The sequence below is a fragment of the Exserohilum turcica genome (assembly GCF_000359705.1).
Source record: "Exserohilum turcica Et28A unplaced genomic scaffold SETTUscaffold_9, whole genome shotgun sequence".
NCBI lineage: Eukaryota > Fungi > Ascomycota > Dothideomycetes > Pleosporales > Pleosporaceae > Exserohilum > Exserohilum turcicum.
Genome location: NW_007360310.1, coordinates 1,191,959 through 1,217,153, shown reverse-complemented (window position 1 = coordinate 1,217,153; position 25,195 = coordinate 1,191,959). Strand labels below are relative to the sequence as shown.

Genomic DNA, 25,195 nt, shown 5'->3' with positions numbered 1-25,195 from the left:
AATCTTCAAGTGTCCAATCTTTATAGGCAAGACACCACTCAAGTCTTTCCTGTCTCATCTTCGTCGTCAACCCAGGCTTCCTCGTCGGCTTCGTCTTGTTGTAACCGGCTGCTCGAAGGACTCTCCATACGGTGGACGACGAGACGTTGTAGCCGTGAACACTAAGATCACCAGCAATATCAGCGCAGCTCTTCTCTCTCCCATACCTATCGCGGCGTACGTTCTTAAGAGTAGCGTCGTGTATTTCTTCTTGTTTACGAGGGCGGCCTGCGCGCGGGGCATCTTCGAGGTACTGCGGAAGGATCTTAATTAGGCGTGCGTTAGGCTCAAAGCCTCGCTGGCAGGCTCTACCATAAATTGAGTCGATCGTACGCGGCGATATGCCTGTCATTTCTGCGATTTCGCGTGTAGATCTGCCACCAAAAGGTGACTTCAATGCAACAATAAAAGAGCGGGTCGATATATCCGTATTTGGAGCCATGGTAGATCAAAAACACTCAAAAAAAATGAGTATACAAGCTATCGCCAGCTTCAAAAGATTGGTGTGGGCGCCAAGAATAGTCGGGCCGATAGGCTGGCGGCTTAGCGTGGCGCTAGCAAGAACTTTTGACAGTCACCTCCGTACGCATTTGCTTTTCCCCGACCCGTATATTCCTTATTATTATTATTGTTATTATTATTCAAGACCAAACGAAATAATAAAGCAACGTAAGTGAAAGTCTATTACATACCTCTGCACATACACACATACACTGCAAGTGGCCAAAGCATCGATTGTCTCTAACTATCATGACTTATTTTTGTAACACAAGTACGCTGACAACGGCAGACGGAATTATCGTTACCGCGCCCATATCGCATCACCGCCAAGCATAGCATCCCGCGCCTAAAAACAAACAAAAAAAAGTGGGTGCTTACTTATTTCGCATTTTATTTAGCGTAGGCGAGAGCGGCAAAAAATAAAGAGGAGGGAGAGAGAGACTCTCCCCCGTCGGCTTCCGGAAGCAAAAAAAGAGAAAAAAGGAAATATAGTAACACCAACACCAACTTCATCGTCATCATCGTCATCTCATCAAACGCACGGATTTCCACGTCCCAGCAAATTATACTCAACCATGGCGCCTAAAAAAAACCTAAACAACACGTACATATCCCCCACACACCCGCACCTCAACCCCATCCTCATCGCCGTCTTCTTAATGACGCTATCCGCGGTGCCAACGCCCTCGTTCCTACGCCCCTTCTCCACGACGCCGCCGCCAGGCTTCTCGGAGCCGCTGCCGCCGACGGTCGCCAAGGCGCTGCGGTGGACGCAGAACGGACTTTTCTACTTGCTGTACGGCGCGCACAGCGTCGAGACGCTCGTGTTTATGAAGAGGCTGCGCGATCACGGCATCAGCTTTGCGAGTGTCGCGTGGTGGAAGTGGGTTGTTACGTGTTTTTTCGGCGGCAAGTTTTGCTTTGATCATTTTGATCGTGTGGTTAAGAGGGCCGAGTGAGTGGAGTAGGTGGGTAAGAGAGAGCGGGGTGGGGTGGGGTGGGGTGATGGAGAGAATAGGCAAGTTGACTTGGGGGGTTTGGCCGTGAAGTGCAGGAAACGAGATGTTGATACTAATGTTTATGATGTTCATGTGTTTATGTTTGGAATGTCCAAGGGAAATCTGTAAGTAATGGTAGTACTGAGTCTCTCTCTTTCTCTCAGTACGCCGTCCCTCGTTATGCATGTCTGTATATACATATACTTATATATATCTTTCTTTTTCCTCCCAAAACCCATCGCCATCATGATCACGCTCATCATCACATGCCAACGCCCTACCTACCAAACCAGCTCCCCAACCTGCTCTTCCCACCCTTCTCACCCCGCACATCCTTCGCCTCTCCAGCCACCACCATCACCGCTGCCGTGCGAGTATACAGCACAAGCGCGCAATTCACATGCACAGCAGCTCGATATGGTCTCGCATCATCTCCCGACACCATTGCTCTGAACGAAGGGAAATCCGAGGCGTCGAAGTAAGGGCGCATGATAGATATGCCTGTTTTCGGCGTTGGACTATTGTTTGCGTGCGGTGCAGACGTAAAGTAAAGTGAAGTATTAGTGTTGGATATTGGAGGGTATGCAATGTGTAGGTTGGCTTGGAATGAATTGGTTGTATGGTTTGGATTGAGTTGGGAAGAGGGATAGGAGGGAGGGGAATAGACGTTCAAAGCAAATTTATACATGGTCATGCCGCGACTATATCATGCATGGAGAAGCGGGCGAGGAGAGGCTGCAGGACAATGGTGGTGGCGTGGGCGGGGATGCAAGAACAATAGTAAGACGGGCATGTGTGAGTGCGAGGGGGGGGCGTTGGGAAAGGGGTGGATGGGAGGGGATAAGCGAGATTACTAGAAGGTACGTTTATGAGAGAAAGGGCAGGGCGCAGAGTAACGGGAAGAAAAAAAAGTGATTGGAGCGTCTGTTATAGCATGACGATCGGAGTTGGTGAATATAGTGGTTGGAGAACCTGTATTATACGAACGATGGCACCTGGACAAATACTATCAGAATTACCACAACTCCACTCTAACCAAAGCTAAATATCACCCCTTACAAAGCGCTACAAAACTTCTCCACTCACTCTTAATACCCAATATCACACGCAGTAACATCCTCTACAAAATGCTTCTCGCGATAGGCTCTCGTCCACCACAAATACCACGGCACGATATTAATCTTGATCTTGTGGCCCCACCACGGCGTATCCTGCACCGTCTTGACCACACTCTGGCTCTCATCGAAAGCCGTGTCGATTCTCGCGCGGCGAAGGGATTCGTACGCATCAAATGCTTCTTTGACTGGGACACGGGCATCGCGCCTCGTCTGCATCCACTTGGCCAGACACCGCGCGAACAAGACGCCGTCTTCAAACACAATGCCGGTGGATTCGCCCTGCGGCGGCATGGCATGTGCCGAGTCGCCAATGAGCATCACACGGTCTGTCGCCCACTTGCCGCCCTTGGACAGCGTAAACACGGGCCAGAGGTACAGGCCCTCTGCGTCTTGGATCCAGTGGGCGATTTGCGGGTTCGCTGCGCCCGAGTAGCGCTCTAGCATTTCGTTGCGAGTTTTCTGTGCATCGGCGCCAGCGGCTTTCCACCCGTTGCGGTCGGCGATTTCCGGGACTTGCATTAGGGCACCGACGTAGATGCTTTCTTTGGCGCCGTCGTGGAACGACGTTAGGAGCATGCCACGGCGGCCAAAGTTCATGCCCGTGACTTGGAAATGCGCGGGTTCCATATCACCATTAGAGTCTTTGCGGCGTGGAGCAAAACCAAACGCATTGCAAATTCCGCTGTACACGGCCTTGCGCTCGGGCTCGACGTGTTTGAGGCGTGTGACGCTGTGAATGCCGTCGCAGCCTATGAGAATGTCGGCTCTTGCGTTTCCCCCATCTTCGAATTCGATGCTGACACCAGTGTCGTCTTCGTCAATCTTGATAGTCTTCTTCCCGCAGATGAGTTGAATGTTTGCTTGTTTTTCAATCGCAGCTAGCACGCCTTTTAGAGCTTCGCCTCTTGTTATCCTCAGCGCTGTAAACGGCGGATCCCCCAAGCCTTTGCCTTCCGGGCCTCCAAAGGAAGATTCGGCAATCTTTGTGTTGGTGTACAAGTCAAAGACTTCCACAGCGAGACACTCAGCGCCATAGTCCTTGGCATGGATCTCGTCAAGCGCCCCTAGATGTGAAAGAAGGCGGAGGGCATTTGGCGTCAGATTTACAGCACCGCCAATCGTTGCGGGCTCCGGCCGGATCTCATATATGGTGATGTTTGGCGATTGTGAGGCGGGTGCGAATTTGGTGAGAGAAAGAGCGGTGGTCAGACCAGCTATTCCGCCACCTAGTATGATGATGTTCATTGGCTGTGAAGTCATGGCGGAGTGCCTAATATTATCTGCTTAACAAAATGTCGTTGAAACCAAAAAGGACGAAAGGGTTGCAAAGGGATGCCATTTTATAACGCCACGACACTAACGTCTGGGGCTGAATATCGCGAGCCACACAAGCCAAGGTATGCCCTGTTCGGCAGGACGATGCGTATACACAGCTGGTCTATCTGGTTGTGTTCCTCAACCTAACGCTAACCGTTGATGTCAGTGGTCCGGACATGAGGAGTCTCGGCAAGGTTGGGGAACCGACTACGAGATAGTAAACAGCATGATTAGTTCAAAGATCCCGACCATTCCGCGTGTTGACAGGACCCCGGGGTTTGCTGTGGAGTGCGTGTAGTGGTAATGGGAACACTAGTCGCATTGTCATCCGATTTTGTAAAACAGGACCTGAACTCCGAGGCCTGGAATCGCAAGTCAGCTGCATTAGCGCAGACTGCTAGCTTTGAAGCACTCGGTCATGCTTGAGCGAACGCGTGAAAGCGGAAACTAGATATGACAAGCTTGGTATTTCCCTACTGACCCAAAATTCATGCTAACGCCGGCAACCCATGCTTACTGACTCACAAATATACACGATACGCGCACAAGTACACTGTTGACCATAAAGACGTCTACTGCTTCTTCTGGGCATTGGGGCCCATCTCCTTGCTAAAAGCAAAGTACGAAACCTCGAGGCTGGTAAGGGCTCGGATGCCGACGAGCAGAATCAGGAAAAGAGGGATAATGGCAGCGAAGCCCATGAAAATGCCGGGCGTGAAGTACTGGTACTTCTCAAACAGGCCGCCCTCTGTCGCGTTGGCGGGCTTGGCGTGCGACGAGAGATCGCGCTTGAGCTCCATCTGCACAGCTTCTGGGTACGACGAGCCCATCTCGTATGTGTATTGTGCGTCAGACTCCTTGGCTTGAGACTCGGTCTGGGGAGTGGTAATGTAGATGACGGTGTAGTCGTCAGACTTGGCATCGTTGACGATGAATTGCTCGAGCGTCGCGTCTGCGCAGGTCAGTTCCTATGCCTCTTTTCAGCCGCGTGACAACATACCGTCGGACTGGAGCTGCTCGATGCGGAGTGCCTTGGACGTCGGCGGCGCTGCAAGCCCTTGGCGCATGAACCAGGTATCGTCGTCGCTGTAGCCCTTGCCGCACTTGGAGATGAGGTGCTCGGTGATGGCGGTGGTGTCGACGTTGCCGGCAATGTCGGGGATCGCTACAGTCGACTTGACCTGGGGGTGGTCTCCAGCCATGTATTTGCTGAGCTGGGGCGCAGCGCGGCCATCTGCGTAGTCGGCAGCGGCCACGCCCCTCTGCTCAATCACGACGTAGGATTTGGTGGGGCAGTGGGCAAGAGCTTTGAGAACGTCGGCAGTGAGCTCTGATGCGTCGGCGATGGCAGCGTCGTTGTGGGGGATTAGCAGGCTGCATGGTGGTTAGCTCGACGACGTCAGGATGGGCTGGGAGCTCGCAGACATACTCGGCGGTGGAGAAGAGGAAGAAGGGGGATGTGTTGCGGAATGCAAGTGCCGAGGGCAGCGCCGCCAGGGCGAGAGCGCCGACAAGAGTCTTGGCCATGGTGTCGGTGGGAGATGGGGGGCTGATGGGGGGTGTTCGATGTCGTTGTCGCTGGTCGTCGGCGTCGTCGTTCGCGATGTTCACTGGAGCTCGAGCGCGCTCTCGGCGGCCATGGCAGCCACCCATCGGCACCAGCCACAGTGGTAGCGCCGATCGGGGCTGGTGCTGTGGCTGGTGCTGTGGCGGGGGCCAGACCCGACCAGGCCCTATGACGCGCTGGTGCCGGCATGGAAATTTGGCGGCGGCGGCGTCGAATGGCGGCGGCCATGGCAATTCACTCGAGGCCCCAAATCCCCCATCCCACCAGGCAAGCCAACTTTCCCTCGTCCGCCGCACTGCGCCACTCGCATTTCCACGCCCCGACGCATGTGCATGGATGCCTGTCGGCCTGCGCTGCCCGAGGTATGAGTGCAACTTGACTCATCCCGGCCGTTACATTTTCTAGAAACGGCCTTCCTAGCGTGTCTGGCTTGCGCCTTTTCCCCAAATACAAGTGCTCGCCACCAAAAGCCCCCCGCTCTCACCCCAAAAGTTGCTCCTTTTCTTTTCTTTTTCTTTGTCAGTTCAGCAGGCCGTACAATATCAAGAGCCTGCTCTTACAATCTCTTTCCTTTCTCCCCCGCCTGCGGCATTTACGAAATCACCATTCACTCGCCTCTCAGCGCCATCGCAGCTGAACCGCGAAATATGTCGACGCCCACAGTCGCCCCTCAACCGCCCACATCGGCTCCAGCAAATGCTCCAAGAGGTCCGCAACGAAGACGGGGGCCGCGAAACCGAAACACAAATGCCAACACGAATGCAAACACATCTACACAATCCGAGCAGCAGCAGCAGCAGCAAACACAAGCACAAACAGGGCAACAGTCACAAAGAGGAGGCGGCAGAGGCGGCAGAGGGAGGGGGAGGGGAAATCGCAACGATGCCGGAGCCCATGCGCAACCTAACCCTGTAGCACCAGAGCTTGTGCCTACATCTGTACAAGAAGCAGCACATCGGGGTGGAAGAGGTGGACGTGGAGGACGAGGCGGTGGTCGGGGAAGAGGCGGCCCAGATCGCCCTCAGCGAATCGCTGCCGGCGGCCGCCAATTCGGCGGGCAGTTGACTGTCGAAGGAGACACGGCATCCGTGTCCTCAGAATTGCCCCAAGGACTACAAGCGGACGCGCCCTCTTTCCAGCCAGGCAAGCCGGTTGCCCCCCGCAAGTCACGGCCACCAAAGCAAAAGCAGCCACAGGCCCCAAAGTCAACGGCACCCGATATTGCCACTAGAACACACGAGGATATCGATAACGGACATTACGAGTGCGCCATCTGCACAGAAGAAGTCACAAGGCGATCGCGGGGCGTCTGGTCGTGTAGGACATGCTGGACCGTGTTCCACCTGGGGTGCATCAAGAAATGGTCAACCAACGAGGGTTCTGCAGCGGCACGCCAGCAAGCTCAAGACGGAGAGGCGCCTCCTCCGAGACAATGGCGCTGCCCAGGATGCAATTTGCCAAAAGACGTTCTCCCAAAAAACTTCCACTGCTGGTGCGAGAAGGAACTGGATCCTCGATCTACACCTGGGCTGCCTCCGTTTTCGTGTGGTCAGACTTGCTCACGGCCACGGGTCCTTCCCAAGCCCTGCCCACACCCCTGTGGTTCAACATGTCATGCCGGCCCCTGTCCACCCTGTAATCTGATGGGACCAACTCAGCATTGCTTTTGTGCAAAGAAGTCAGTGACGCGCCGCTGCGTCGACACCGACTACGAACACGGTTGGAGCTGTGGTGATGTCTGTGGAAAATCAATGTCTTGTGGCCAACATCGATGCGAGCGACCATGCCATGATGGCCCTTGCGGAGCCTGTGAAGAGCGGGTTCCAGCGCGTTGCTATTGTGGTCAGATAGAGAAAGACATTCTGTGTCATGACCGAGACGTCGAGAAGGCCAGCAGCCAACTGCACATTGCTACAGACGGGACAACGACGGTGGAGAATTGGGTCGGCTCATTCCAATGCCTCAACAAATGTGGTCGCTCCTTTGATTGCGGAAAGCACACCTGCGAACTGCCGTGTCATCCGCAAGTCTCGAAAGCGCCCCATTGCCCACGATCTCCAGATGTAGTTACCCATTGTCCTTGTGGCAAGACTGCACTGCGCGACATGCCAAGTAAGCCCCGAGCGGCTTGCGAGGACCCGATACCCAACTGCAACAAGCCTTGTGGGCAGATGCTTGCTTGTGGCCATACATGTCGGCAGCACTGTCATCAAGGCGAGTGCCGACCGTGCTTGGAGAAAGTCGACATTGCATGCAGATGCGGGCGCACATCGTCCCAGAGTATATGTCACCAAGGCTCTGTAGAGCCTCCCCAGTGCATGCGCGTCTGCCGTATTTCCTTGAACTGCGGACGACACGAGTGTGGCCAACGCTGCTGCGCTGGAGAGAAAAAGGCTGCTGAGCGGCAATCGAACCGACGCAAAGCTAGACCGCTCGACTCAGCCCCTCGCCGGCCTCTTGAGAATTTCGAAGCTGAGCACATCTGCACCCGCAGTTGTGGTCGCCCGCTCAAGTGTGGCAATCCCGAACACCGCTGCCAGGAACTCTGTCACAAGGGCCCTTGTGGCACATGTCGCGATGCCATTTTCGAAGAGCTCAGCTGCCATTGTGGACGCACTATTCTGTATCCCCCTCTACCCTGTGGTACGAAACCACCGCCATGCCGGTTCAAGTGTGAACGCCCCAAGGAATGCGGTCATCCTCAGTTGGACCACACCTGCCATGAAGACGACCAGGCTTGTCCCAAGTGTGCTTTTCTGACTGCAAAGCCGTGTTTGTGCGGCAAGAGCGTTCTCAAGAACCAGCCGTGCTGGCTGAACGAAGTCCGCTGTGGCCAGGTTTGCGGTCGTACTCTCAAATGCGGTACACACAAATGCCAGAAGCAATGCCATCGACCCGGAGAGTGTGAAGAGCCCTGTACTCAAGCCTGTGGCAAAGAGCTCAGTACATGTGGTCATCCATGCTTGGCTCCATGCCACTTCCCTCAGCCATGCAAGGAAGAGAAGCCTTGCCCACATAAGATCTTCGTCACCTGTGAGTGTCAAAGAATCAAGCAAGAGGCCAAATGCAATGCTTCATGCAGCGGCGATGGCAACTTGAAGAAGACTCTCAAGTGCGACGAAGAATGTGCGCGCCTAGAACGCAACCGTGTGCTGGCACTCGCTCTCAATGTCGATCCAGAGCACCAGAGCGACCATATTCCCTATTCTGACGCCACGTTAAACATGTATCAGCAAAACGCTACCTGGGCGGCTACACAAGAGAAGCAACTGCGGCTTTTTGCTGCTGATCCAGACCAGAAACGCCTTCGCTTCAAGCCCATGCCACGCAACCAGCGCGCCTTTATACACTCGCTCGCCGAAGACTTTGGTATGGATTCAGAGAGCATGGACCCAGAGCCTCATCGACATGTCGCAATCTTCAAGACACCAAAGTTTGTCATGGCACCTATGCGAACGCTCGCAGAATGTGCACGTACTCGCCAGATCCAACAGCGTATCGCCCCTGCACCTGCTCCAGCGCCCGCTCCGACTGCAGCGCTCCGGCCAAAGCCTAACAATGCGAATGTCGACCCGTATAATGCATTCCTCATCCTCAATCCTCGCTTTGCACTGACCATAGAGGAACTTGCCCCTGTCGTCAAGAGCGTGCTATCAAAAACATCGTTTCGCTGCGAGCTAGAGATGACATTCCTTCCTGGTGAAGTCGTTGCGTTGAAGCCGCCGTTAGCGGCACGTCTCAGTATTCCGGAACGCGAAATGCAGACTATGCTTGAATCCATCCAAGCACCGCTATCACAAGCCTTGAGTGCACAGAGTATTGGAAAGATTCAGCTCGCACGCCTCGATTCGACTCTTACAGTTCTTCGCAAAGAATCTGATGTGGGTCCTGGATCTGGATGGAGCCAAGTCGCTGCATCCAAAGGTACTCCTCTACGGCAGGTACAGAAGAGCACACCATTTGGTAACAAGGGCGGCTTTGCTGTTCTTAGTCTAAGCAGCAAGAAGAAGAAGAAAGAAGCCCCTGTCGAGGTGGCAGAAGATTGGGAAGCAGCAGAGGAAGAGGAGGAGCAAAAAGAGAAGAGCGGTGCTAACAGTGGGGTTGCAAGTGAGGATGAAGGTGGTGCGTGGAACACTTCTTCTACTGCGACAAAGGACGTTCCCGAGGCTTCTGAATCCACTGCTGTTGGCGAGGAAAACAACGCTACGTCTTCGGATGATGCGCATCTTACTATCAAGCCTATGCCGGGTCGTTGGGCAGATCTTGAGGATGACGAGTAGGTCCACCGGTCTGTGTACCATGCATACTCGGAGCTTTGCAGAGATTTCAGATCTGCCAGAACAAAAACTTTTATAGAAAAAATACGAATGCCTTGTGCGATCAGAATTGTACTTTGAATCTTGTGCACAGTGGATGGTGCTTCAGACTCTGTCAACTCTATATGTGCATAGTATTGCGAGGATCTGACGGCAAGTTTCATCTCCCATCCATTCATCCATCCATCCATCCATCCATCCATGCTAGATGCAAACTCTACCATCCGTCTGATCCTCACACCTATTACGCATCTCTAAGTACTTAACAAAAATACATGCAACGAGGGGTTTTTAAATCCCAGTGAAGGTACCAAGTTGAGAACTCTCGTATGCCGCGTAGTAGCTGTGTGATTATCGACTTGGTGAGGGCGGTCATATCATAACCATGGTTTGACAGCGAGGCTAAGACTGAAGACGCGAAAAGGGAAGAAAGGGAAATATGAAAGAAATAAAATTAACAGATAATAAAGTAACTAAAAAAGAAAGAAAGAAAGAAACAATATAAGCAGTCCAAGATAGATTTTTTTTTTAAAAAAAAAAAAAGATTACTCACACTCACGCTGTTGGGACGATGATAACGACGATAATAATTGTGACCGCAGAGAGAGAGAGAGAGAGGACAGAAAGAGAGAGGGAGAGAGAGACAGCGAGAGGGAGAAAGCAAGAACTTGAAAGAGCGTGCAAATATGATTTATTTCCATTTTTTTTCCTTTTCTTTCTTTTAATCGTTTGCACAGCTAAAACGACACACACACACATATACACACGCACACACACAGAGTAAAAACAAATAACAAATTCACTTTTCTGTTCATCTGTCGTGTCTATCAAAAAAGTTATCAAGTTAAAAAAAAGAGCCAAGTTTGTGAAAAAAAAGGTGGGGTTGTAAAAAAAATAAAAGTGTAGAATTAATTTATTTCCCATTTCCGTTATTTTTGATTTCTTTCAATTAAGAAAGCCCTTGCAACCAATGGAACCGCAAAGACAAGGGATACGATCAGTAGCATCGATTTCGCGCTCGAATTTATAATCGTATGTGAGTTCCTCATCTATTAACATTCCGTTAGCCTCTTTCATCCACTCAAACTAGGGATTATGGGAAAATTTGGAAAGAGAGAAAGGAAAGGGGGGGGGGGTGGGGGAGAACTTACCAGACTGAATGTCGCGCAACGCATAAATAACAATGCGCTTTGTATTATCGACACGAATGATTTTTGCGGTGCAATTGGGCGTGCAAGAATGATTGATGAAGCGCGCAATGCCACCCATTTTGGTGGCATCGATAACGGTATCCTCGTCGATGCGGAACAAATAACTCGAGCCTACGCCTTGCATGTCGTATTTGGCTTCGCGGAGATCGGCCACGCGCTGCCGGACCTTTTCGCCCACGTACTCGATAATCATGTCGTTTACGGCAATGGGTTCCTGCGCGTACAGCCCCCAGTTGTGGATGGCGGAGCGGTCAAACTTGACTAGCTTCTTGCGCTTCTTCAGCTGGTTGAAGCGTAGAGCGTCGCCCTCGGCTCCAGAAAGGTTCTTGGAAATGTTGATGTCGTTGACCATGCGGCGGTTGTTGGCACGGTTGGCGCGCGAGTTGGCAGTTGATGCCTTGTTGGCGCTGGATTGGAATTTGAAGCCTTCGACAGACACGACGCTTCGTTCTTCTTGCTTGGCACGGCGTTGGCGTTCTTCGCGCTCCTTTTGCACGCGAATGCGGTGCGGTAGGTACTTTGACTTTTCAGACTCGCGAATCTTCTTGATGCCCTCTGTACGAGCCGAGCCGGTCGGGTTGGGAACATAGTAGCCTTCAATCTTGGTCTCGGTACGGGAGACGCCTTCCTGGCCGCCGCGGTTGAGATGCTTGATGGACTTTTGCTTCCAGGCCCATGACTGCGCGTCTCCAATATTGGCCGGAGTGGTCAACTCCATCGCCACCTTGAGAAGACGCAAATCTTCTTCATCCTTGAGCAGATGCTGCCAGCCGTCAATATCCATGACAACACTGAAGTCGTCCTCAACCGTCTTGCGAGGAATGTCATGAGATACGCTCCAGCAGACAGAAGAAGCCCGCTCATCTTGCTCCGGGGTGGTTTCCTCAATGACTGCTTCCTCGGCAACCTCCTTGACATCCTTGACTTCAGGCGCCTCATCTTCTGCAGGTGTTTCGGCCTCTGTGGCTTCCAGCTTCGCAGCCTTGGCTTCTTCTTGGAGTTGCTTCTTGGTCTTCCTCTTCGGCTTGGTGGCCTTCTTCTTGAGCGATGTGAGTGTCTCGGCAGGTTCGGTAGTCTCAATAGGCTTCAGTGCTTCGTCGTCCTGGGTAACGACAACTTCGGGCTCCATCTTGTCCATCGGGCTTTCTCCGACGCCAAATATCACGTCCGCCTCTTGCTCAATCTTTCGCAACCTCCTGAAACCCTTGAGTGCCTTGTCCGCCTTCTTCCAAATTGGCGATGAACGTGGCAGGATTGCAAGAACCTGTTCCAGCTCTTTCTCCGCCATGTTTTCCGGGTCTTTGTGAATGCAATGAGCAAGCAAACTTCTCGCATGCGAATCGTCCATCTCCTCGTCACTGTCCTCACCCCAACCAGTCTCAATGCGGCGCCGCTTGGCACGATGGGCTCTTGACGATTCTTCCACCTCATCTTCAATATCTGTAGACGGAGCACGGCTTATAGGCCGGCTTTCCTGCTCTTCAGTACCGCGTGTCAGCTGGCTGCGGTTTTCATCATCTGACTCTTCAGGTTCAAACATTTCGATCATTTGGCGATGCAAACCGCGAGCCACACGGGGCTTGGGCGCAGAGGCCTTTCTCCGCTCATCCGCAAACGCATTGACAACCTTTGGAGGCTTCTTTCCACGTCTGATGCTCGGATCAAAACCGCCAAAGCCTCTACGACCGCCACGGCCACCAAAACCTCCATTGCGACCTCTCGGAGTTCCTGCTCCAAAGGCATCGAAGCCTGGAGCAAGCAGCGCTGGGGGACGAACATCCTCATCCTTCTTAGGCGGGCCTGGGATGTTGAGCCTGCGACGCTTTTCCGCATGCAGTTCGGGGTCCAGCAATTCCAGTATGGTGGGCGCAGCCAATTTTGTTTTTATGTCCCCAAGAAGCTTTTCCTGCAGCTCCTGCTTCAGAACATCCAGAGCAGCCCGTACCGGATCCAGCGAATCTGCTCTCTGCTTCTTTTCCCACTCCAGATCGTCTGCTTCTTCCTGTTCTATCCGTTTTTCCATGGCCTTTCGCTTCTTATCCGCCATTACACGCTCAGGACTAGGACTTCGCTCGTAGTTGGGGTCGCCATATTGATTACACTCCATGTTCATGACATATGTGAACAGAGCCTGCATGTGGCACTCCTTGTAACATCGGACAGTCTCGTCCTCGCCGCGCTTGGATTCCTCAAACGTCACATAGTAGCCAGTTTGGTCGCATCGCACCGCAGTCCACCGAAAATTCTTTAACCGCTTCTTGAGGTGCTCTATTGTAGTGCTGAGAACGGGTACGTATGCGTGCGCAATGAAGATGTACGGCTTTCGTTTCAGCGTAGGCTTGATCGGCTCGCGTTCGATTAGGTACGAAAGTGCGGCTTTTCGTGTCATCGGTTCTCGAGGTATCGTTATCGGCGGACGGGCGCCCTTTCCAGAGGGGCCTTTTGGCACGTTGGCTGGCAAGTCGAAATTTGCAGGAGCAGTAGGGATTGCAGAGCCGATTGGTTTCGCAGCATACTTTGCTCGCAGCTTCTCTTCTTCCTTGCGACTTTGCTGCACCGCCATATCCACCAATTTTGAACATCTTCGACCCTCGCGATCAGACTGCACTTTGATTATATGCTGGGCAAGGCGCTGGTTGGTGCCTTCTCGCTCCGCCCGCTTTGCTGAAGTACTTGCCTTCATGCCCGTGGTGCCGCGGCCGGGCGGAGTGTCGCGAAATTTGACCAGACATATTCCAAGCGGGCTGCCGTTGTCCGGGTGTACCTGGTTGCGGACGGACTCGACCTCGCCGTAGGTGGAGAAGAAGCCACGCAGCTGGACGTCGGGCGTCAAGGGATCAAATCCCGTGACAACCACCTGGGTCGCAGGCCCTGGCCCGCATGATATGCGTTGGTCGAAAGAGTAGGGCTTGGCGACATAGGGCGCTATCCTGAGCTTCGACTTGGGGGCACCTGTAAACGACGTCTTAATGACATAGTTCCCAGTGGTATAGCCGGCAATGGCCAGACGAGGGTCTGGAGGAGGAGACGGGTCGCCCTGTAACACAAGTCGAGTTAGCCTTGGCGTCACAGGGCGACCACATCTATGTATATGTAACCTTCACATACCTTATCCAGTATTGTGCTGTATTTCGCCGTTCCCTTCGCTCTCGCCCGTCTATCGAGTTTTGGGTCAAGCTGTGCGTCGTAGGTGGAGCGCTGGCCCAGCACGCCGTCGGCTGGGAAGACGCATCTCCGCGTCTCGGGCGGTGTGTTTATGGGTGTGATGGTCTCGGCGACATTGGTGGATGCGCTCGATGGCGCCGCGTGTATAGAGGATGAGGTCGCGTGCATCGTCTCATGCGAGAGCTTGGAAGAGCGCGGACTGGGCAGCTTGCCAGGCGGAGAAGAGTCTGAGCTGGTCAAGGGCGTGAGGGCGTGGAGAGAGTGGTTGTGGCCAGGGCGCGACATGGTGGGAGGCGCGGAGAAGGTGGACGAGGCGGGCGTCGAGGAGTCCGAGTCAACGTCGTCTAGCAGATGGCTAGGGCGCTGCGCATCGTTCCTGGGCGAGAGTGTGTTGCTGTGCCCGATGCCGCGCGTGTCGCCCACTCGTGTCGTCGCTATGGCAGCCGAAGCCGAGTAGGAGAGGGTGGGAGGGTCGTGGTAATACGGAGCGGGTTGCCGCAGTGACCTGTCGTCTTTTTCGCCGCGTAGTTTTTCTGACATGGACCTGACTTGATGTCGAGGGCCCGTTTCTGCTGGCTACGCCGCCACCGCGCACCTCAGTACCGATCGACTTTTTGCGTTAGCACGAGTACGCTCCCGCCATCGCTGGACAGCCGCGGGTGGCAGACGGAGAGTGGGCAGGGGCACTGCGCGTTGCTGTATCCGACACAGCTGCAGGCCTGTAACAGGGCTATATGGAACAACGCGCACCCGCGCGGTGAGGACGTGTCAGGCGGGCCGGGCGAGGGCGGCAAGGGGGGGATGGGCCTGGAGAGAAGAAAGGATGAAACGGGCGATCCAGTCCTCAGCGCTCAGCCTGCACAGATGGGGCTGGTGTTGGGCGGAGGCCTTGTCGTTCAGGAATCGGAGGTCCAAGGTGAGGAGCGGATCCCGGCTGCCAAGCTAGCGTCCTTAGGGGAGAAAAGGAGAGTGCTCTCGTTACCAACCATGCCTCTTCACCTCGCCCGTCCGCTGGCAATGCGCCTCGCCGCCGTCGCCAACACGGTCGCATAAACGTCAGCATCCACCTCTGCCCGGAATTGGAGCCCCCAGACCGACCCTCGCATTTGCGCATCCGCCTTCGTCAGGGCACGTCCCCACGCACGCATTTGCCTGCCAGCCCGGCGGCGTCATCGCCATCGCCTTACGCATGCAGCCACGCTAGCTCTGCAGCACAAACAGCCCTCCATGGCGACAAGGGACATTTGGAGTAAAGAGGCCATCTTGGGTGTCAGGCCTGTTGAGTCAATGGCACGTGAGAATGGCACATGGCTTGCTTGCTTGGGGAGGGGGCGCGTTCGCAGCTGCGTCATGGACAAGCCGCCGGCGAAACCGCCCCCAATGCGCTGCTTGTCATGTCCAATTATTTCCACCGTGGCCTCTTTTCGCTGCTGAGTGCGACTGCGGCAGAGAGCAGCTGGCACTAGCATGCGAGTATCGGGGGCCCACTCGTGTTTTGCGCAATCACACATGTAGCCAGACGACTCGGCCGCATTTTCTTCTTTGTTCATTTCTCTCGTGTGCTACCCTTTTTTTTTAAACCCGTCCGAGGCGACTAGTCCACAAACTTGCCCTCGACCCAGCCCTTCCTCTTGACACCCAGCTCAACTGCCGCACTACCCCAGTCTTCGCCATGGTTGTGTCCAGACTTGCCGTCGCTTCCCCCAATACCCGCGCGCATGAGTCCCTGCTCGTCGCTCAGTAGTGTCAATAATCCAAAGATGACGGGAACGTTGTTGTCGAGTTGCAGCCTCATGAGTCCGTGGCTGACCGCATCCGCAATGTACTCAAAGTGCATCGTCTCTCCCTTGATGAGCACGCCAATGGCGATTATGGCGTCAAAGGGCTGCGTGGATGTCTTGTTGGCCGACTGGCCGGCGAGCGCGGTCAAGTCGGTTGCGGAGCCAAGGAGATCGGCTGCTGCGCCCACGACGCCCGTGTTGGAGGATTGAATCTGGGATGCCGAATACAGTCTGTTACATTACCATTAGCTGGTAGCAGCCGAAATAAGACGGCCATCGCATACTGCTTGACGGCATACGGCAGCTCGTAGCTCCCGGGCACGCTCTGCACAACCACATTCTCGTCCTTGACGCCCGCTTCTCTTAGCTTCTTGCGTGCGCCCTCAAGGAGCGCGTCAATAATCTTGGTGTTCCATCGCGCGTGGATAATGCCGATGCGCAGGGCAGAGCCTGTTGATGCGCCGTCAGTCATGCAGTTCCCAAAGGCGGCTCAACTTTGTGGTGGGGGCGGGGTTAGCACGCGAGAGCTACCGACCATCATACGTCTTGGGTGCGCCGGGGCCTTTGAGAGATGCCATTGTGATTCGGGATGTGTATTCGCGTGTGAGATGGCTTTGCAGAGTGAAGTTTCGTGGGTGGCGCTCTCTCCAGTGATTTGGGGTAGTGGTAAGCTTGGTTGCTGGAGTGGGCTGAAGGATGCAGGAACGGGCACGCTACCTGGAAGCTGCCCCGCAACCGAGAAGACAGGGGTCCCATATGTTGCAATGCTGTCATCGAACCGGGGGTGTGAAACGCCGACGTGTGACTGGACCTTCACCCACCCATGTATTGCGGGTATCAGCACAACCACTACACACACGCACGCACGCACAAGAAAAGCAATGAAGAAAATTTGTATTCATTCGCTCTAGAACCAGAAGCTGCGCAGCACGCATCGCTCTGTATCCTAGATATCGTAAAGTTCCGTGCCATACATATAAGCTACATCCAGAGCTGTCATTCGTAAATCCCGCATGTAGTTCAAACCCAAAGTATACATAGCTTCTCTAGCCCAGAGAACGCCATGTAAATCATACAACCGCTTGCTTACTCGACAGTCACCGACTTGGCAAGGTTACGGGGCATGTCGACGTTGACGCCCTCGGCAACCGCCATCCAGTACGACATGAGCTGCAGAGGAATGACGTTGATGAGACCCTGGAGAACGTCGACGTTCTTGGGCACCTCGATCTTGTCCGTCTTGTCGGCGGGGAACTCGGGGTCGTTCTCGTTGCAGATGATGATTGGGCGTCCGCTGCGGGCAATGACTTGTTGGTATGCGTTGAGCGACTTGGCGAAAATGTCGTCCCGCGTCAGGATCATGACAATGGGCAGGTTCTCGTCAACCAGCGCCAACACACCGTGCTTGAGCTCTCCGGACATGACGGCCTCGCAGTGGAGGTACGAGATTTCCTTGATCTTCAGCGCTCCCTCGAGAGCAGTGGCGTGCTGGGAACCACGTCCGAGCAGCAGCAGCGACTTTTGGTTCTTGAACCTCTCGCAGAGCTTCTTGATGGGCTGGTCGAGCTTGAGGACCTCCTTGAACTGCTCAGAGATCCTGCCGAGACCGTCCATGATCTCCTCGCGCCTCTTCTGCTTGGATGCACGGTCCTCGCTGAGCGAGAGCGCGAACATGACCATGCAGACAAACTGGGAGGTGTAGGCCTTGGTCGAGGCAACACCAATCTCGGGACCGGCGTTGATGTGCACACCGCAGTGGGTGAGGAGCGAAATCGACGAACCGACAACGTTGACGATACCAACGGTCAGGGCACCGCGCTCCAAGCAGTAGCGGAGAGCACCGAGCGAGTCGGCCGTCTCACCGGATTGCGACACGAAGACGCAAGTGTCGTCACGGAAGACGGGTGCTTGGCGGTCGAGGAAGTCTGACGCCAGCTCAACGGCAATGGGGATCTCGGTGAGCTCTTCAAAGACACCACGCACAGCCATGCACGAGTGGTACGAGGTACCGCAGGCGATGAAGATGATCCTCCTGCATCGCCTAATGGTAGACAGGTACTGGCGGAGGCCACCAAGCGTGACCGTCTTGTTGACAGGGTCGAGACGTCCACGCATGGCGTTGACAACCGAGTCGGGCTGCTCGAAAATCTCCTTTTGCATGAAGTGGTCGAAGCGGCCCTTCATGATCTCCTGCAGCTGAATCTCCAGTGTCTGGATGGTGCGGACGTTGGAGGATCCGTCATCCTTGTGCAGACGGTGGATGTTGAGCGAGCCCTCGTGGATGTGTGCAATGTCGTCGTCCTCGAGGTACAGCACCTTCTTGGTGTGCTCGACAATCGACGATGGGTCGGAGGAGAGGAAGAACTCGGTGGGCATTGGGGCACCGTCGTCTGAGAGAAAGGCACGCGATTGTGATCGGTGGAGGAGCGACTTGTCTGGGGGCGCGAGCAGGTTGTTGGACTTCTTCAGAGCAACGTTGTGCGAGGCGCTCTCGGCGGGAAGAGCGGCACCCTCGTCGTTGTACTCGACATCGACAAAGTCAACCTTCATCTTCTTCTGTGTCCGCACACCAATGACAAGAGGAGAACCCTTGCGGGCGGCCACCACTTCATGGGGGTAGTGGACAGACTTGACGAGCAGACCAAAGGCACCCTGGAGCTCCTTGATGACAGCCTTGACGAGCGAGGGGAAGCTCAGGTCTGGGTGCTCGGTCCAGATGTACTTTGTGAGCTTGGCAATGGCCTCGGTGTCCGTCTCCGTCTCGAACTTGAAGCCCTTGCTCTCGAGCAGCGTCTTGAGCTCCTTGTAGTTTGTGATGATTCCGTTGTGGACGACGGCGAACTCCCAGTTGGGGTCGGACCTGGGCGTGGGGCGTTAGCATGCGTGCGTGCGTGCGCGTCTGGACCGTGCAATGGCGAGGACATACCTGTGGGGGTGGCAGTTGACACGCGAGGGGGGACCGTGGGTCGCCCATCGTGTGTGGGCAATGCCGGCGTGCGAGTCAAAGACCTTGTTGAGGTCGAAGTTCTGCTCGTCAACCAGCTTCTTCAGCGAGGCGACCTTGCCGACCTCCTTGACAGCGTAGACCTCGTTCTTCTTGTCGCCATCGACGGCGAGACCGGCCGAGTCGTAACCACGGTACTCTAGGCGTTGCAGACCTGGCTCGTGAAAAAAGCAACATTAGTGATGGTCGCTCTCGAGCCCCGCCCGCAGCCTCAACAGGCCCAGACGGCGAGGAAAAGGCGCAGTGGGGACGGGCTTCACTCACCATTGATCAGTGTGTCGAGAATGTACTTCCTGTCCTTCTCCACCAGGTAGTTGATGTAACCGAAGATTCCGCTGGGCGAGCGTCAGCCTGGATGAGCCCGTGTCCAGTGCAGTCTCCGCGTGGCTCGCTGTCTGCTGGGTGCTTCACAGCTCACGGGTGGGGCAGTGGGGAACTTACCACATGGCGAGGAAACGAAAGAAGCGAGTCGATTAGTGAACGGAAGCGATTGTGAGGCAGTCGGGGCGTCGAACTGGCAGCAGGGAGAAGAAGGTTATGGGCGAGGCGGGGGAGAAGAAGGCCAGGATGAGAGAGGGCAGAAGAAAGAGCGGTGGTGTGTTTGACTTATACGTCGCAGGCCAAGCACTGAGCATGCCCCCAGCGGCGCCCTACTCCACTACACCTTGCTAGTCTCGCCAATGCAGCGTATCGCACCCCTCCGTGACGCCGCTCAACCACGCTCGAGGCTCGTACGCCTGCTATCTAGCAGTCGCAGCTACGGAGCCTCGTTTCCGTCGCCGTCGCCGTCGCCGTCGCCATGCTGCCTCCCCTTTGCCTGAGGCGGGCCAATGGAGCACTGCTGCAGTCGGCCGGTGCTGTTCCTGGATTGATCGACCACCATTACCCATTCCCTTCTCAGGCACCGCGAGGCGCAGCACCTCCAAAATAGAAACACTGGCCAGCTTGCCCCGTCCCACTGCCCTCCGCTTTTGCGCCCACGACATGCCCCCCGAAAGTCTCTGCTTGCTCATCAGTCTCGGTCAATGCTACACGGCGGCCCCTGCTGACGGGTGGTGTTTCTAAATCTGCACCCAGCCAATTCCTCGCCCACGCCAACACACGCAATCCATACACGCCTCACCGAGCCACTACGTCAGCAGCCCGGGTGCGGCTCCCAACACGGAGATGCGCTGCCCCCCCCTAACATGTCACCAGCACGCCCGTCTTTTGTTTTGCTGTCCCCTTCCCGCTTCTGGGCCCATGGCGCGTGTGGCCCCTCGGCCAGCCACATGTCATGGGTGCGGCCAGGTGTACGAGCAGGATACGACGAGAGGGTCAAGAAAAAAACAACAACAAAAAAGGACCCGGGTCCCAAAACAAAGTGGGAACCGCAGAACAAGCCCTAGCACTAGCTAGCTTCCAGTCCCGCTAACGGGCGGAGGAGCTGTTGCTGTACCCGCCGCCGCCGCTCTCTCCTCCAGCTCTCCAGCTCCCCACCCCTCCTGAATGTCTTAATCAGACGGTGAGCAGAAAAAACGCCCTTCTGCACACATCCATCCATCCATCTGTCCAGCTAATCAGCCCAGCCAGCCGTCCTTTTTTCTTTTTTACCCTGCAATACCAACAGCAACAAGCCACATCAGCTTTGCGCCGCCAAAACAAACTTTTTTTCTTCGTCTACACACATGTCCCATAGGTGTAGATTCGCTTACCCCGCCACGCAGCGAATCACGACGTCCACGCCTCAACGTGCCGCCCGCATCCCTGAGAGACCCTGCGACAAGCCCTCTGTTTTGCATTTCTCTCTCTCTCTGTTTTTCTGTTCTTGTTTACTGCCATTGTGATTGCACCTCGCATGCCGCAAGCACGGTGAGCACAAGGCTCGGGGTATGCGCACACTTCCCCCCCTCCCTCCCCCCCTGTTCCGCCTACTTTGCGTCTTTGCTAACGAACCACCTATCACCCCCCCATATGCATGTACCCTGGCCACGCAAGCCCCAGCCTAGCTACACATACACCATACATGCTTCAAGTGCGAGTGTACGATTCAGCTAGACGAGGAAGGCCTGCCGGGTTGCATGTATGTGTGTGTGGGTGTCGTAGTTATTGCACAGCCCTAGTCATTTTCCCACATTGCCATGTCCCCCCTCCCCCCCCCGTCTAGCCCGCTCTATGTGTTACGCATGCATGTCCCCTTCCCCCTCCCCCCCGGATCCGGAGAATGAGCACCTGCAAGTCATTGGCGGTCTATACAGTATGCCCCAAAGGCCACATATGTACATTTTGATTTTGCTGTTCATTTTTCTGTTGGGTCTTTTTCTTTTCGCCTTGTTTCTTCTGTTGCCTGGACTACTACTTACCACATATTACTCTCTTGACCGCTTTTGACGCCCAACATATATACACACACATATTGTACATGCACATGTATCATCTGATTATTACACTTGACTGTTTACCCCGTTTTAAATGTTGTTGTTGTTGTTGTTGTTGCTTGTCGCCTCAACATACATAAGCACCAGCACCACCAGTACATCAGCCTCAGCCTCATCATCAGCATCAGCATTCCCAACGCCACACCAATCCCACACCCACCTCAGCCGCAACCAAAATTTTTTTTATATACATATGACGTCCTGTGTACAAAGGTGAGATTTTAGTAAACCAAGTAAGCGGGTACGTAGAGTAAAGTAAGCTGGTAGAGTTACATAGGTAACTTGTGAGACCAAGTCTATGGGAATTTCAATACATATACACATGTATATATATATATATTACGTACTTGGATGTATATATTACCTAGATGCGGTACAAAAATGTTTACTTATCTCCGGTTAACTCCAGGTAGCCGCCCCACCACCACCAACTACCAACTACCAACTACCAACACCAACTATCACCAACTCCGGTGCTACTGCAGTCTTCAGAAAAAAAACACACACATACACACACACACACACACACATACAGTACTACCATGGTATACGCGTGAGAAACAAGGACACGGGGTAAAGCTAGAAAGTAATGCATGTGACTAGCTGGCTAACTGGTCCAACTGACTAACTAGCTGTTGTAGCTGCTTCTCGCTACATACATAGATACATACACACACACACATATATATATATGCTCATCTACGTGCTCAGATGCACATGCCCAATTTTTCTTCTTCTCTCTCTCTCTCTCTTTAGTTAACAAGCAGCAATCCTTCATACCAACAAAATAGTCTTTCATCCATGACCGAACCCCCATTACTCCATGTGCGCTCTCCCCTGATAATAACAACAACAACGATGATGACGATGATATGGTGAGGTAGGGTGTGTGTATGTGTGTGTGTGTGATCAAATTTCATATATATGGCCCAATTCCATCCAAGTAGATAAAAGGAAAATCATGCAAAAAGTTTCCCATCGCTGAAATGCTAACATTATGAGGATCAGAACAAACCAAAAAAAAGCAACAACAACGAGGGGAAGTAATGATTTAAAGCGTCGAGACGATGGACTACCGGTTATCGCAGTAACCTGGTGTCTTGGGAGTACTGCCTTGGATCCAGCTGTTGATAGTAAGGGTAGTCGTGTATACCATGCCGATTGCGCCGACGATGCATAGGAGTACGTCCATGGCACGCAGGGCTGTGGTGCGAGCAACAGCGCGGTAGTGAAGCATGGGCTTAGTTGATTGTTAGCAAGAGTATTCATCTGAATAATATATAGAGTAAACTTACAGGGTAGATGAAGACGAGCGGGATACAAGCAAAACTTCCCACGAGACTGACAAACTTGTCGAGGTCACCGGCACCGGCCCAGGCGAGCGTGGCGCAGATGAGGACCATGAAGAAGCGGAAAAAGTTCTTCTTCCACTTGACGTAAGGGTTGTATTTGCCGGTTCGGCTGAAGAGCTGCTGGCTGGTGATTTCAATGGCGGGATAGATTTGCAGGGGCGTCGAGAGCAAGATGGCGAGAGAGTAGATGAACTGGACGCCGTTGACAAACTTGTTGTCTTGGGGCATGTTGAGGAGCACGACTGTCTTGGTCTTGGATCCAAAGGCTGCGTACGACAGGGCGCCGGCGCTGAGGAACACGACCGTGATGATGATCATGACGCCTCCCAGGACCTTGGGGAACTTTTTCGGCTCCTTCATTCCGGTCTGAATGGGGATGATGAGACCAATGCCTTCAAAGGTGAAGATGGCAGTGCCGATGAACAGAGTCCAGTCCTTGGCGTTGAAGTTGGCAATGTCAGAAACGCCGCCCTGGTCGACAATGGTGAAGAGATCAAAGTAGTACAGGTAGACCAGACCCATGAGAATGAAGAGATCTGCCACCAAAGCCAGCTTTTGGATGTGATTGATATTGCGGTAGAGCGACAGGGGCAGGAAGATGGCCATCTGCATCAAAATCATGTACTTGATGTCGATGAACGTCTTGCAGTTGGACACTGCGAGCACAAACGCTTGCAGGTTCTCCGACACAAAGACAATGTAGGCCGACGAGAAGCCAATTTGCGAGACGACGAGCGAAGTGTTGATCATGTTGCGCATCCAGTTTCCGTAGAGATGGAAGCCCATGTCGCCAAACGAGTGCTCGACGACGAGGCGCGTGGAGACGAGCAAGACAAAGCACGTGTACGAAAGGCCGGCCACAGCAAGAAGGACAAGGTTGGAGAAGAGCATGCCGCCGTTGAGGAAGGCTCGCGGCAGGAAGAGCACGCCCGTGCCGACAAACGACTTGAGGAGCAGCAGAGCCGCGCCTGTTGGCGTGCCTGTGCCCGTCTTCTTTGGCTTGCGTCTCCTGCGCTTGCCAGGCGTAAGCAGCGCACTCGACTCGCCATACTCTCGGTCTTCGTCCTCACTCTGCGCGCCCGAGTCCAAGGCATCCGACGAAAAGTACTCGTCAGGGCCCAGGACCTCGTCGTCCTCTTCGAGCGACTCTCCGGCAAAGTGGCCGTACAGGGTCAGAAACTCGAGGAAGTTGCTGGTAAAGACGGGCGGCGGCCGAGACTGGACCGTGCCATAGCCATGCGGGCCGGGCGCGGGCGACGGACTAGCGACGGCTCTGCGTATGTAGTTGCGGCGGAAGCCGCCCGGCTGCCGGATCGAGTCAATGTCGAGCGCTTCGTCTTCTGGCTTGGGACGCGGCCCGTGGAAGCTCTTGCTGCGCTGCATCCTGCGCTGCTCCTCGGCGTGCTGCTGCTCGCTCCACCTGTAGATCTGGCGCGTGATGTCACCGCCCTGCAGCTGCAGACTCGAGAACTCCTCCTCGTCGTCCTCGGGTTTCCTGCCCGTCGACTGGGCATCGTCGTTGCCAATGTATCCGCGGTTGGACCTGCTGGGCGAGGCATAGTGTCCTACGAGATGGCGACGCACAATCTCGGGGTCTTCGTAGGGGACGGGCGAGCGGCCGCGGCCGTCAAAGGAGCCATAGTGGCTGGGCGGGCCGCGAGGAGGCGCTTCCTGGGCGGGCGAGAGAGGGTGTATGGGCGGCGTGCCGAAGCGTGGAGGAGAGTTGCCCAGTGACTCGCGCAGCGCCGACGAGAGATTCGACTCGGAGGGCCCAGGCAGCGACGACTGCGGGTCTGCGCGTCCAGGCAGGGGCGAGGCAGCCGAGGACGAGGCAGCTGTCTGGGCGGGCGTGGGAATCTGGCGGACGGTAGGGGTGCCAGTGGGCAGGGAGGGAATGGGCGACGACAACCTCGCCGTGGAGCTTGCGCGGATGGGCTGGCTGTCGGCGGGCGAGCTGTGGCGGGATCCTCGCCCAGGCGACGACGACGACGACGACGACGCCGCAGCTGGCGGATTCGCGGATTCGGCGGGCTCGGCGGCCATGTTGTGTTGTGTGTGGGCGTGTGGGCGTGGGTGTGGTGTTGGGGAAGTTGGGCTGGCAGAGGCACTCGGTTCGCTTATCTGCGTCTAACGTCGCGATACGGGACCTGCAGCAGCCGATTGGCAACGGCGCGCAAACAAGACGCTGCACTGCACTACACTGCACGGAGCGTGTCGAGGGACGGCGGCGAGGGGGAGAGAGCAGGCAACGCACAAGGGCGCAGGTTTGCACGAGATCAAGATGGAGCAAGAAGACGATGACTGTGTGCCGAGAGCTTGAGTTGAGGTCATTCGCCCGCGAGCGCCTACCGCGGCGTGGGGCGCGGGATGGCCATGTCACGCCCGCGCCCAGCTGTGAAGCCGCCAAGT

The 25,195-nt window shown here is 54.8% G+C and overlaps 8 protein-coding genes across 8 annotated transcripts; 2 read left to right on the top strand and 6 right to left on the bottom strand.

Annotated features, from left to right (window-relative positions):
- Nucleotides 1–38: 38 nt before the first annotated feature.
- On the bottom strand, nucleotides 39–481 carry SETTUDRAFT_24493 (uncharacterized protein; the record flags this gene model as incomplete). The annotated part of the gene is made up of 2 exons (XM_008033001.1): nucleotides 39–161; nucleotides 221–481. The coding sequence occupies 2 exons, from the start codon at nucleotides 479–481 to the stop codon at nucleotides 39–41; spliced, it is 384 nt and encodes a 127-aa protein (XP_008031192.1).
- Nucleotides 482–1,025: 544 nt separating this feature from the next.
- On the top strand, nucleotides 1,026–1,939 carry SETTUDRAFT_166396 (uncharacterized protein; the record flags this gene model as incomplete). Its single annotated transcript, XM_008033358.1, has 1 exon — nucleotides 1,026–1,939. A coding segment is annotated over exon 1 (350 nt), but the record flags the coding sequence as incomplete, so codon positions are not given.
- Nucleotides 1,940–2,520: 581 nt separating this feature from the next.
- On the bottom strand, nucleotides 2,521–3,907 carry SETTUDRAFT_124393 (uncharacterized protein). The gene has a single exon (XM_008033357.1). The coding sequence runs from the start codon at nucleotides 3,899–3,901 to the stop codon at nucleotides 2,627–2,629; it is 1,275 nt and encodes a 424-aa protein (XP_008031548.1). The 5' UTR covers nucleotides 3,902–3,907; the 3' UTR covers nucleotides 2,521–2,626.
- Nucleotides 3,908–4,422: 515 nt separating this feature from the next.
- On the bottom strand, nucleotides 4,423–5,500 carry SETTUDRAFT_174633 (uncharacterized protein; the record flags this gene model as incomplete). Its single annotated transcript, XM_008033356.1, has 3 exons — nucleotides 4,423–4,925; nucleotides 4,974–5,347; nucleotides 5,403–5,500. 3 exons carry the CDS (start codon nucleotides 5,498–5,500, stop codon nucleotides 4,546–4,548), a joined length of 852 nt encoding a protein of 283 aa, XP_008031547.1. The 3' UTR covers nucleotides 4,423–4,545.
- A 687-nt stretch (nucleotides 5,501–6,187) lies between these two features.
- SETTUDRAFT_174631 (uncharacterized protein) lies at nucleotides 6,188–9,912 on the top strand (the record flags this gene model as incomplete). Its single annotated transcript, XM_008033355.1, has 2 exons — nucleotides 6,188–6,248; nucleotides 6,360–9,912. 2 exons carry the CDS (start codon nucleotides 6,188–6,190, stop codon nucleotides 9,818–9,820), a joined length of 3,522 nt encoding a protein of 1,173 aa, XP_008031546.1. The 3' UTR covers nucleotides 9,821–9,912.
- Nucleotides 9,913–10,801: 889 nt separating this feature from the next.
- SETTUDRAFT_144150 (uncharacterized protein) lies at nucleotides 10,802–15,002 on the bottom strand (the record flags this gene model as incomplete). The annotated part of the gene is made up of 3 exons (XM_008033354.1): nucleotides 14,176–15,002; nucleotides 11,008–14,104; nucleotides 10,802–10,905 (listed from the first exon to the last, which is right to left on the bottom strand). Exons 1-3 carry the CDS (start codon nucleotides 14,770–14,772, stop codon nucleotides 10,802–10,804), a joined length of 3,798 nt encoding a protein of 1,265 aa, XP_008031545.1. The 5' UTR covers nucleotides 14,773–15,002.
- Nucleotides 15,003–15,761: 759 nt separating this feature from the next.
- SETTUDRAFT_174629 (uncharacterized protein) lies at nucleotides 15,762–19,463 on the bottom strand (the record flags this gene model as incomplete). The annotated part of the gene is made up of 7 exons (XM_008033353.1): nucleotides 15,762–16,244; nucleotides 16,298–16,463; nucleotides 16,928–16,959; nucleotides 17,104–18,873; nucleotides 18,940–19,171; nucleotides 19,282–19,352; nucleotides 19,459–19,463. The coding sequence occupies 7 exons, from the start codon at nucleotides 19,461–19,463 to the stop codon at nucleotides 15,827–15,829; spliced, it is 2,694 nt and encodes an 897-aa protein (XP_008031544.1). The 3' UTR covers nucleotides 15,762–15,826.
- A 2,821-nt stretch (nucleotides 19,464–22,284) lies between these two features.
- On the bottom strand, nucleotides 22,285–25,004 carry SETTUDRAFT_166393 (uncharacterized protein). Its single transcript, XM_008033352.1, has 2 exons — nucleotides 22,730–25,004; nucleotides 22,285–22,674 (listed from the first exon to the last, which is right to left on the bottom strand). The coding sequence occupies exons 1-2, from the start codon at nucleotides 24,827–24,829 to the stop codon at nucleotides 22,507–22,509; spliced, it is 2,268 nt and encodes a 755-aa protein (XP_008031543.1). The 5' UTR covers nucleotides 24,830–25,004; the 3' UTR covers nucleotides 22,285–22,506.
- Nucleotides 25,005–25,195: the final 191 nt, after the last annotated feature.

What these genes read in the sequence shown, in the direction of transcription:
- SETTUDRAFT_124393 (XM_008033357.1), bottom strand. Translation starts at nt 3,901, where the DNA reads ATGAACATCATCATACTAGGTGGCGGAATAGCTGGTCTGACCACCGCT.
- SETTUDRAFT_166393 (XM_008033352.1), bottom strand. Translation starts at nt 24,829, where the DNA reads ATGGCCGCCGAGCCCGCCGAATCCGCGAATCCGCCAGCTGCGGCGTCG. An exon ending in CGCTCGTCTTCATCTACCCT is followed by an intron (nt 22,675 to 22,729) that starts GTAAGTTTACTC and finishes CAATCAACTAAG; the next exon opens with CCCATGCTTCACTACCGCGC.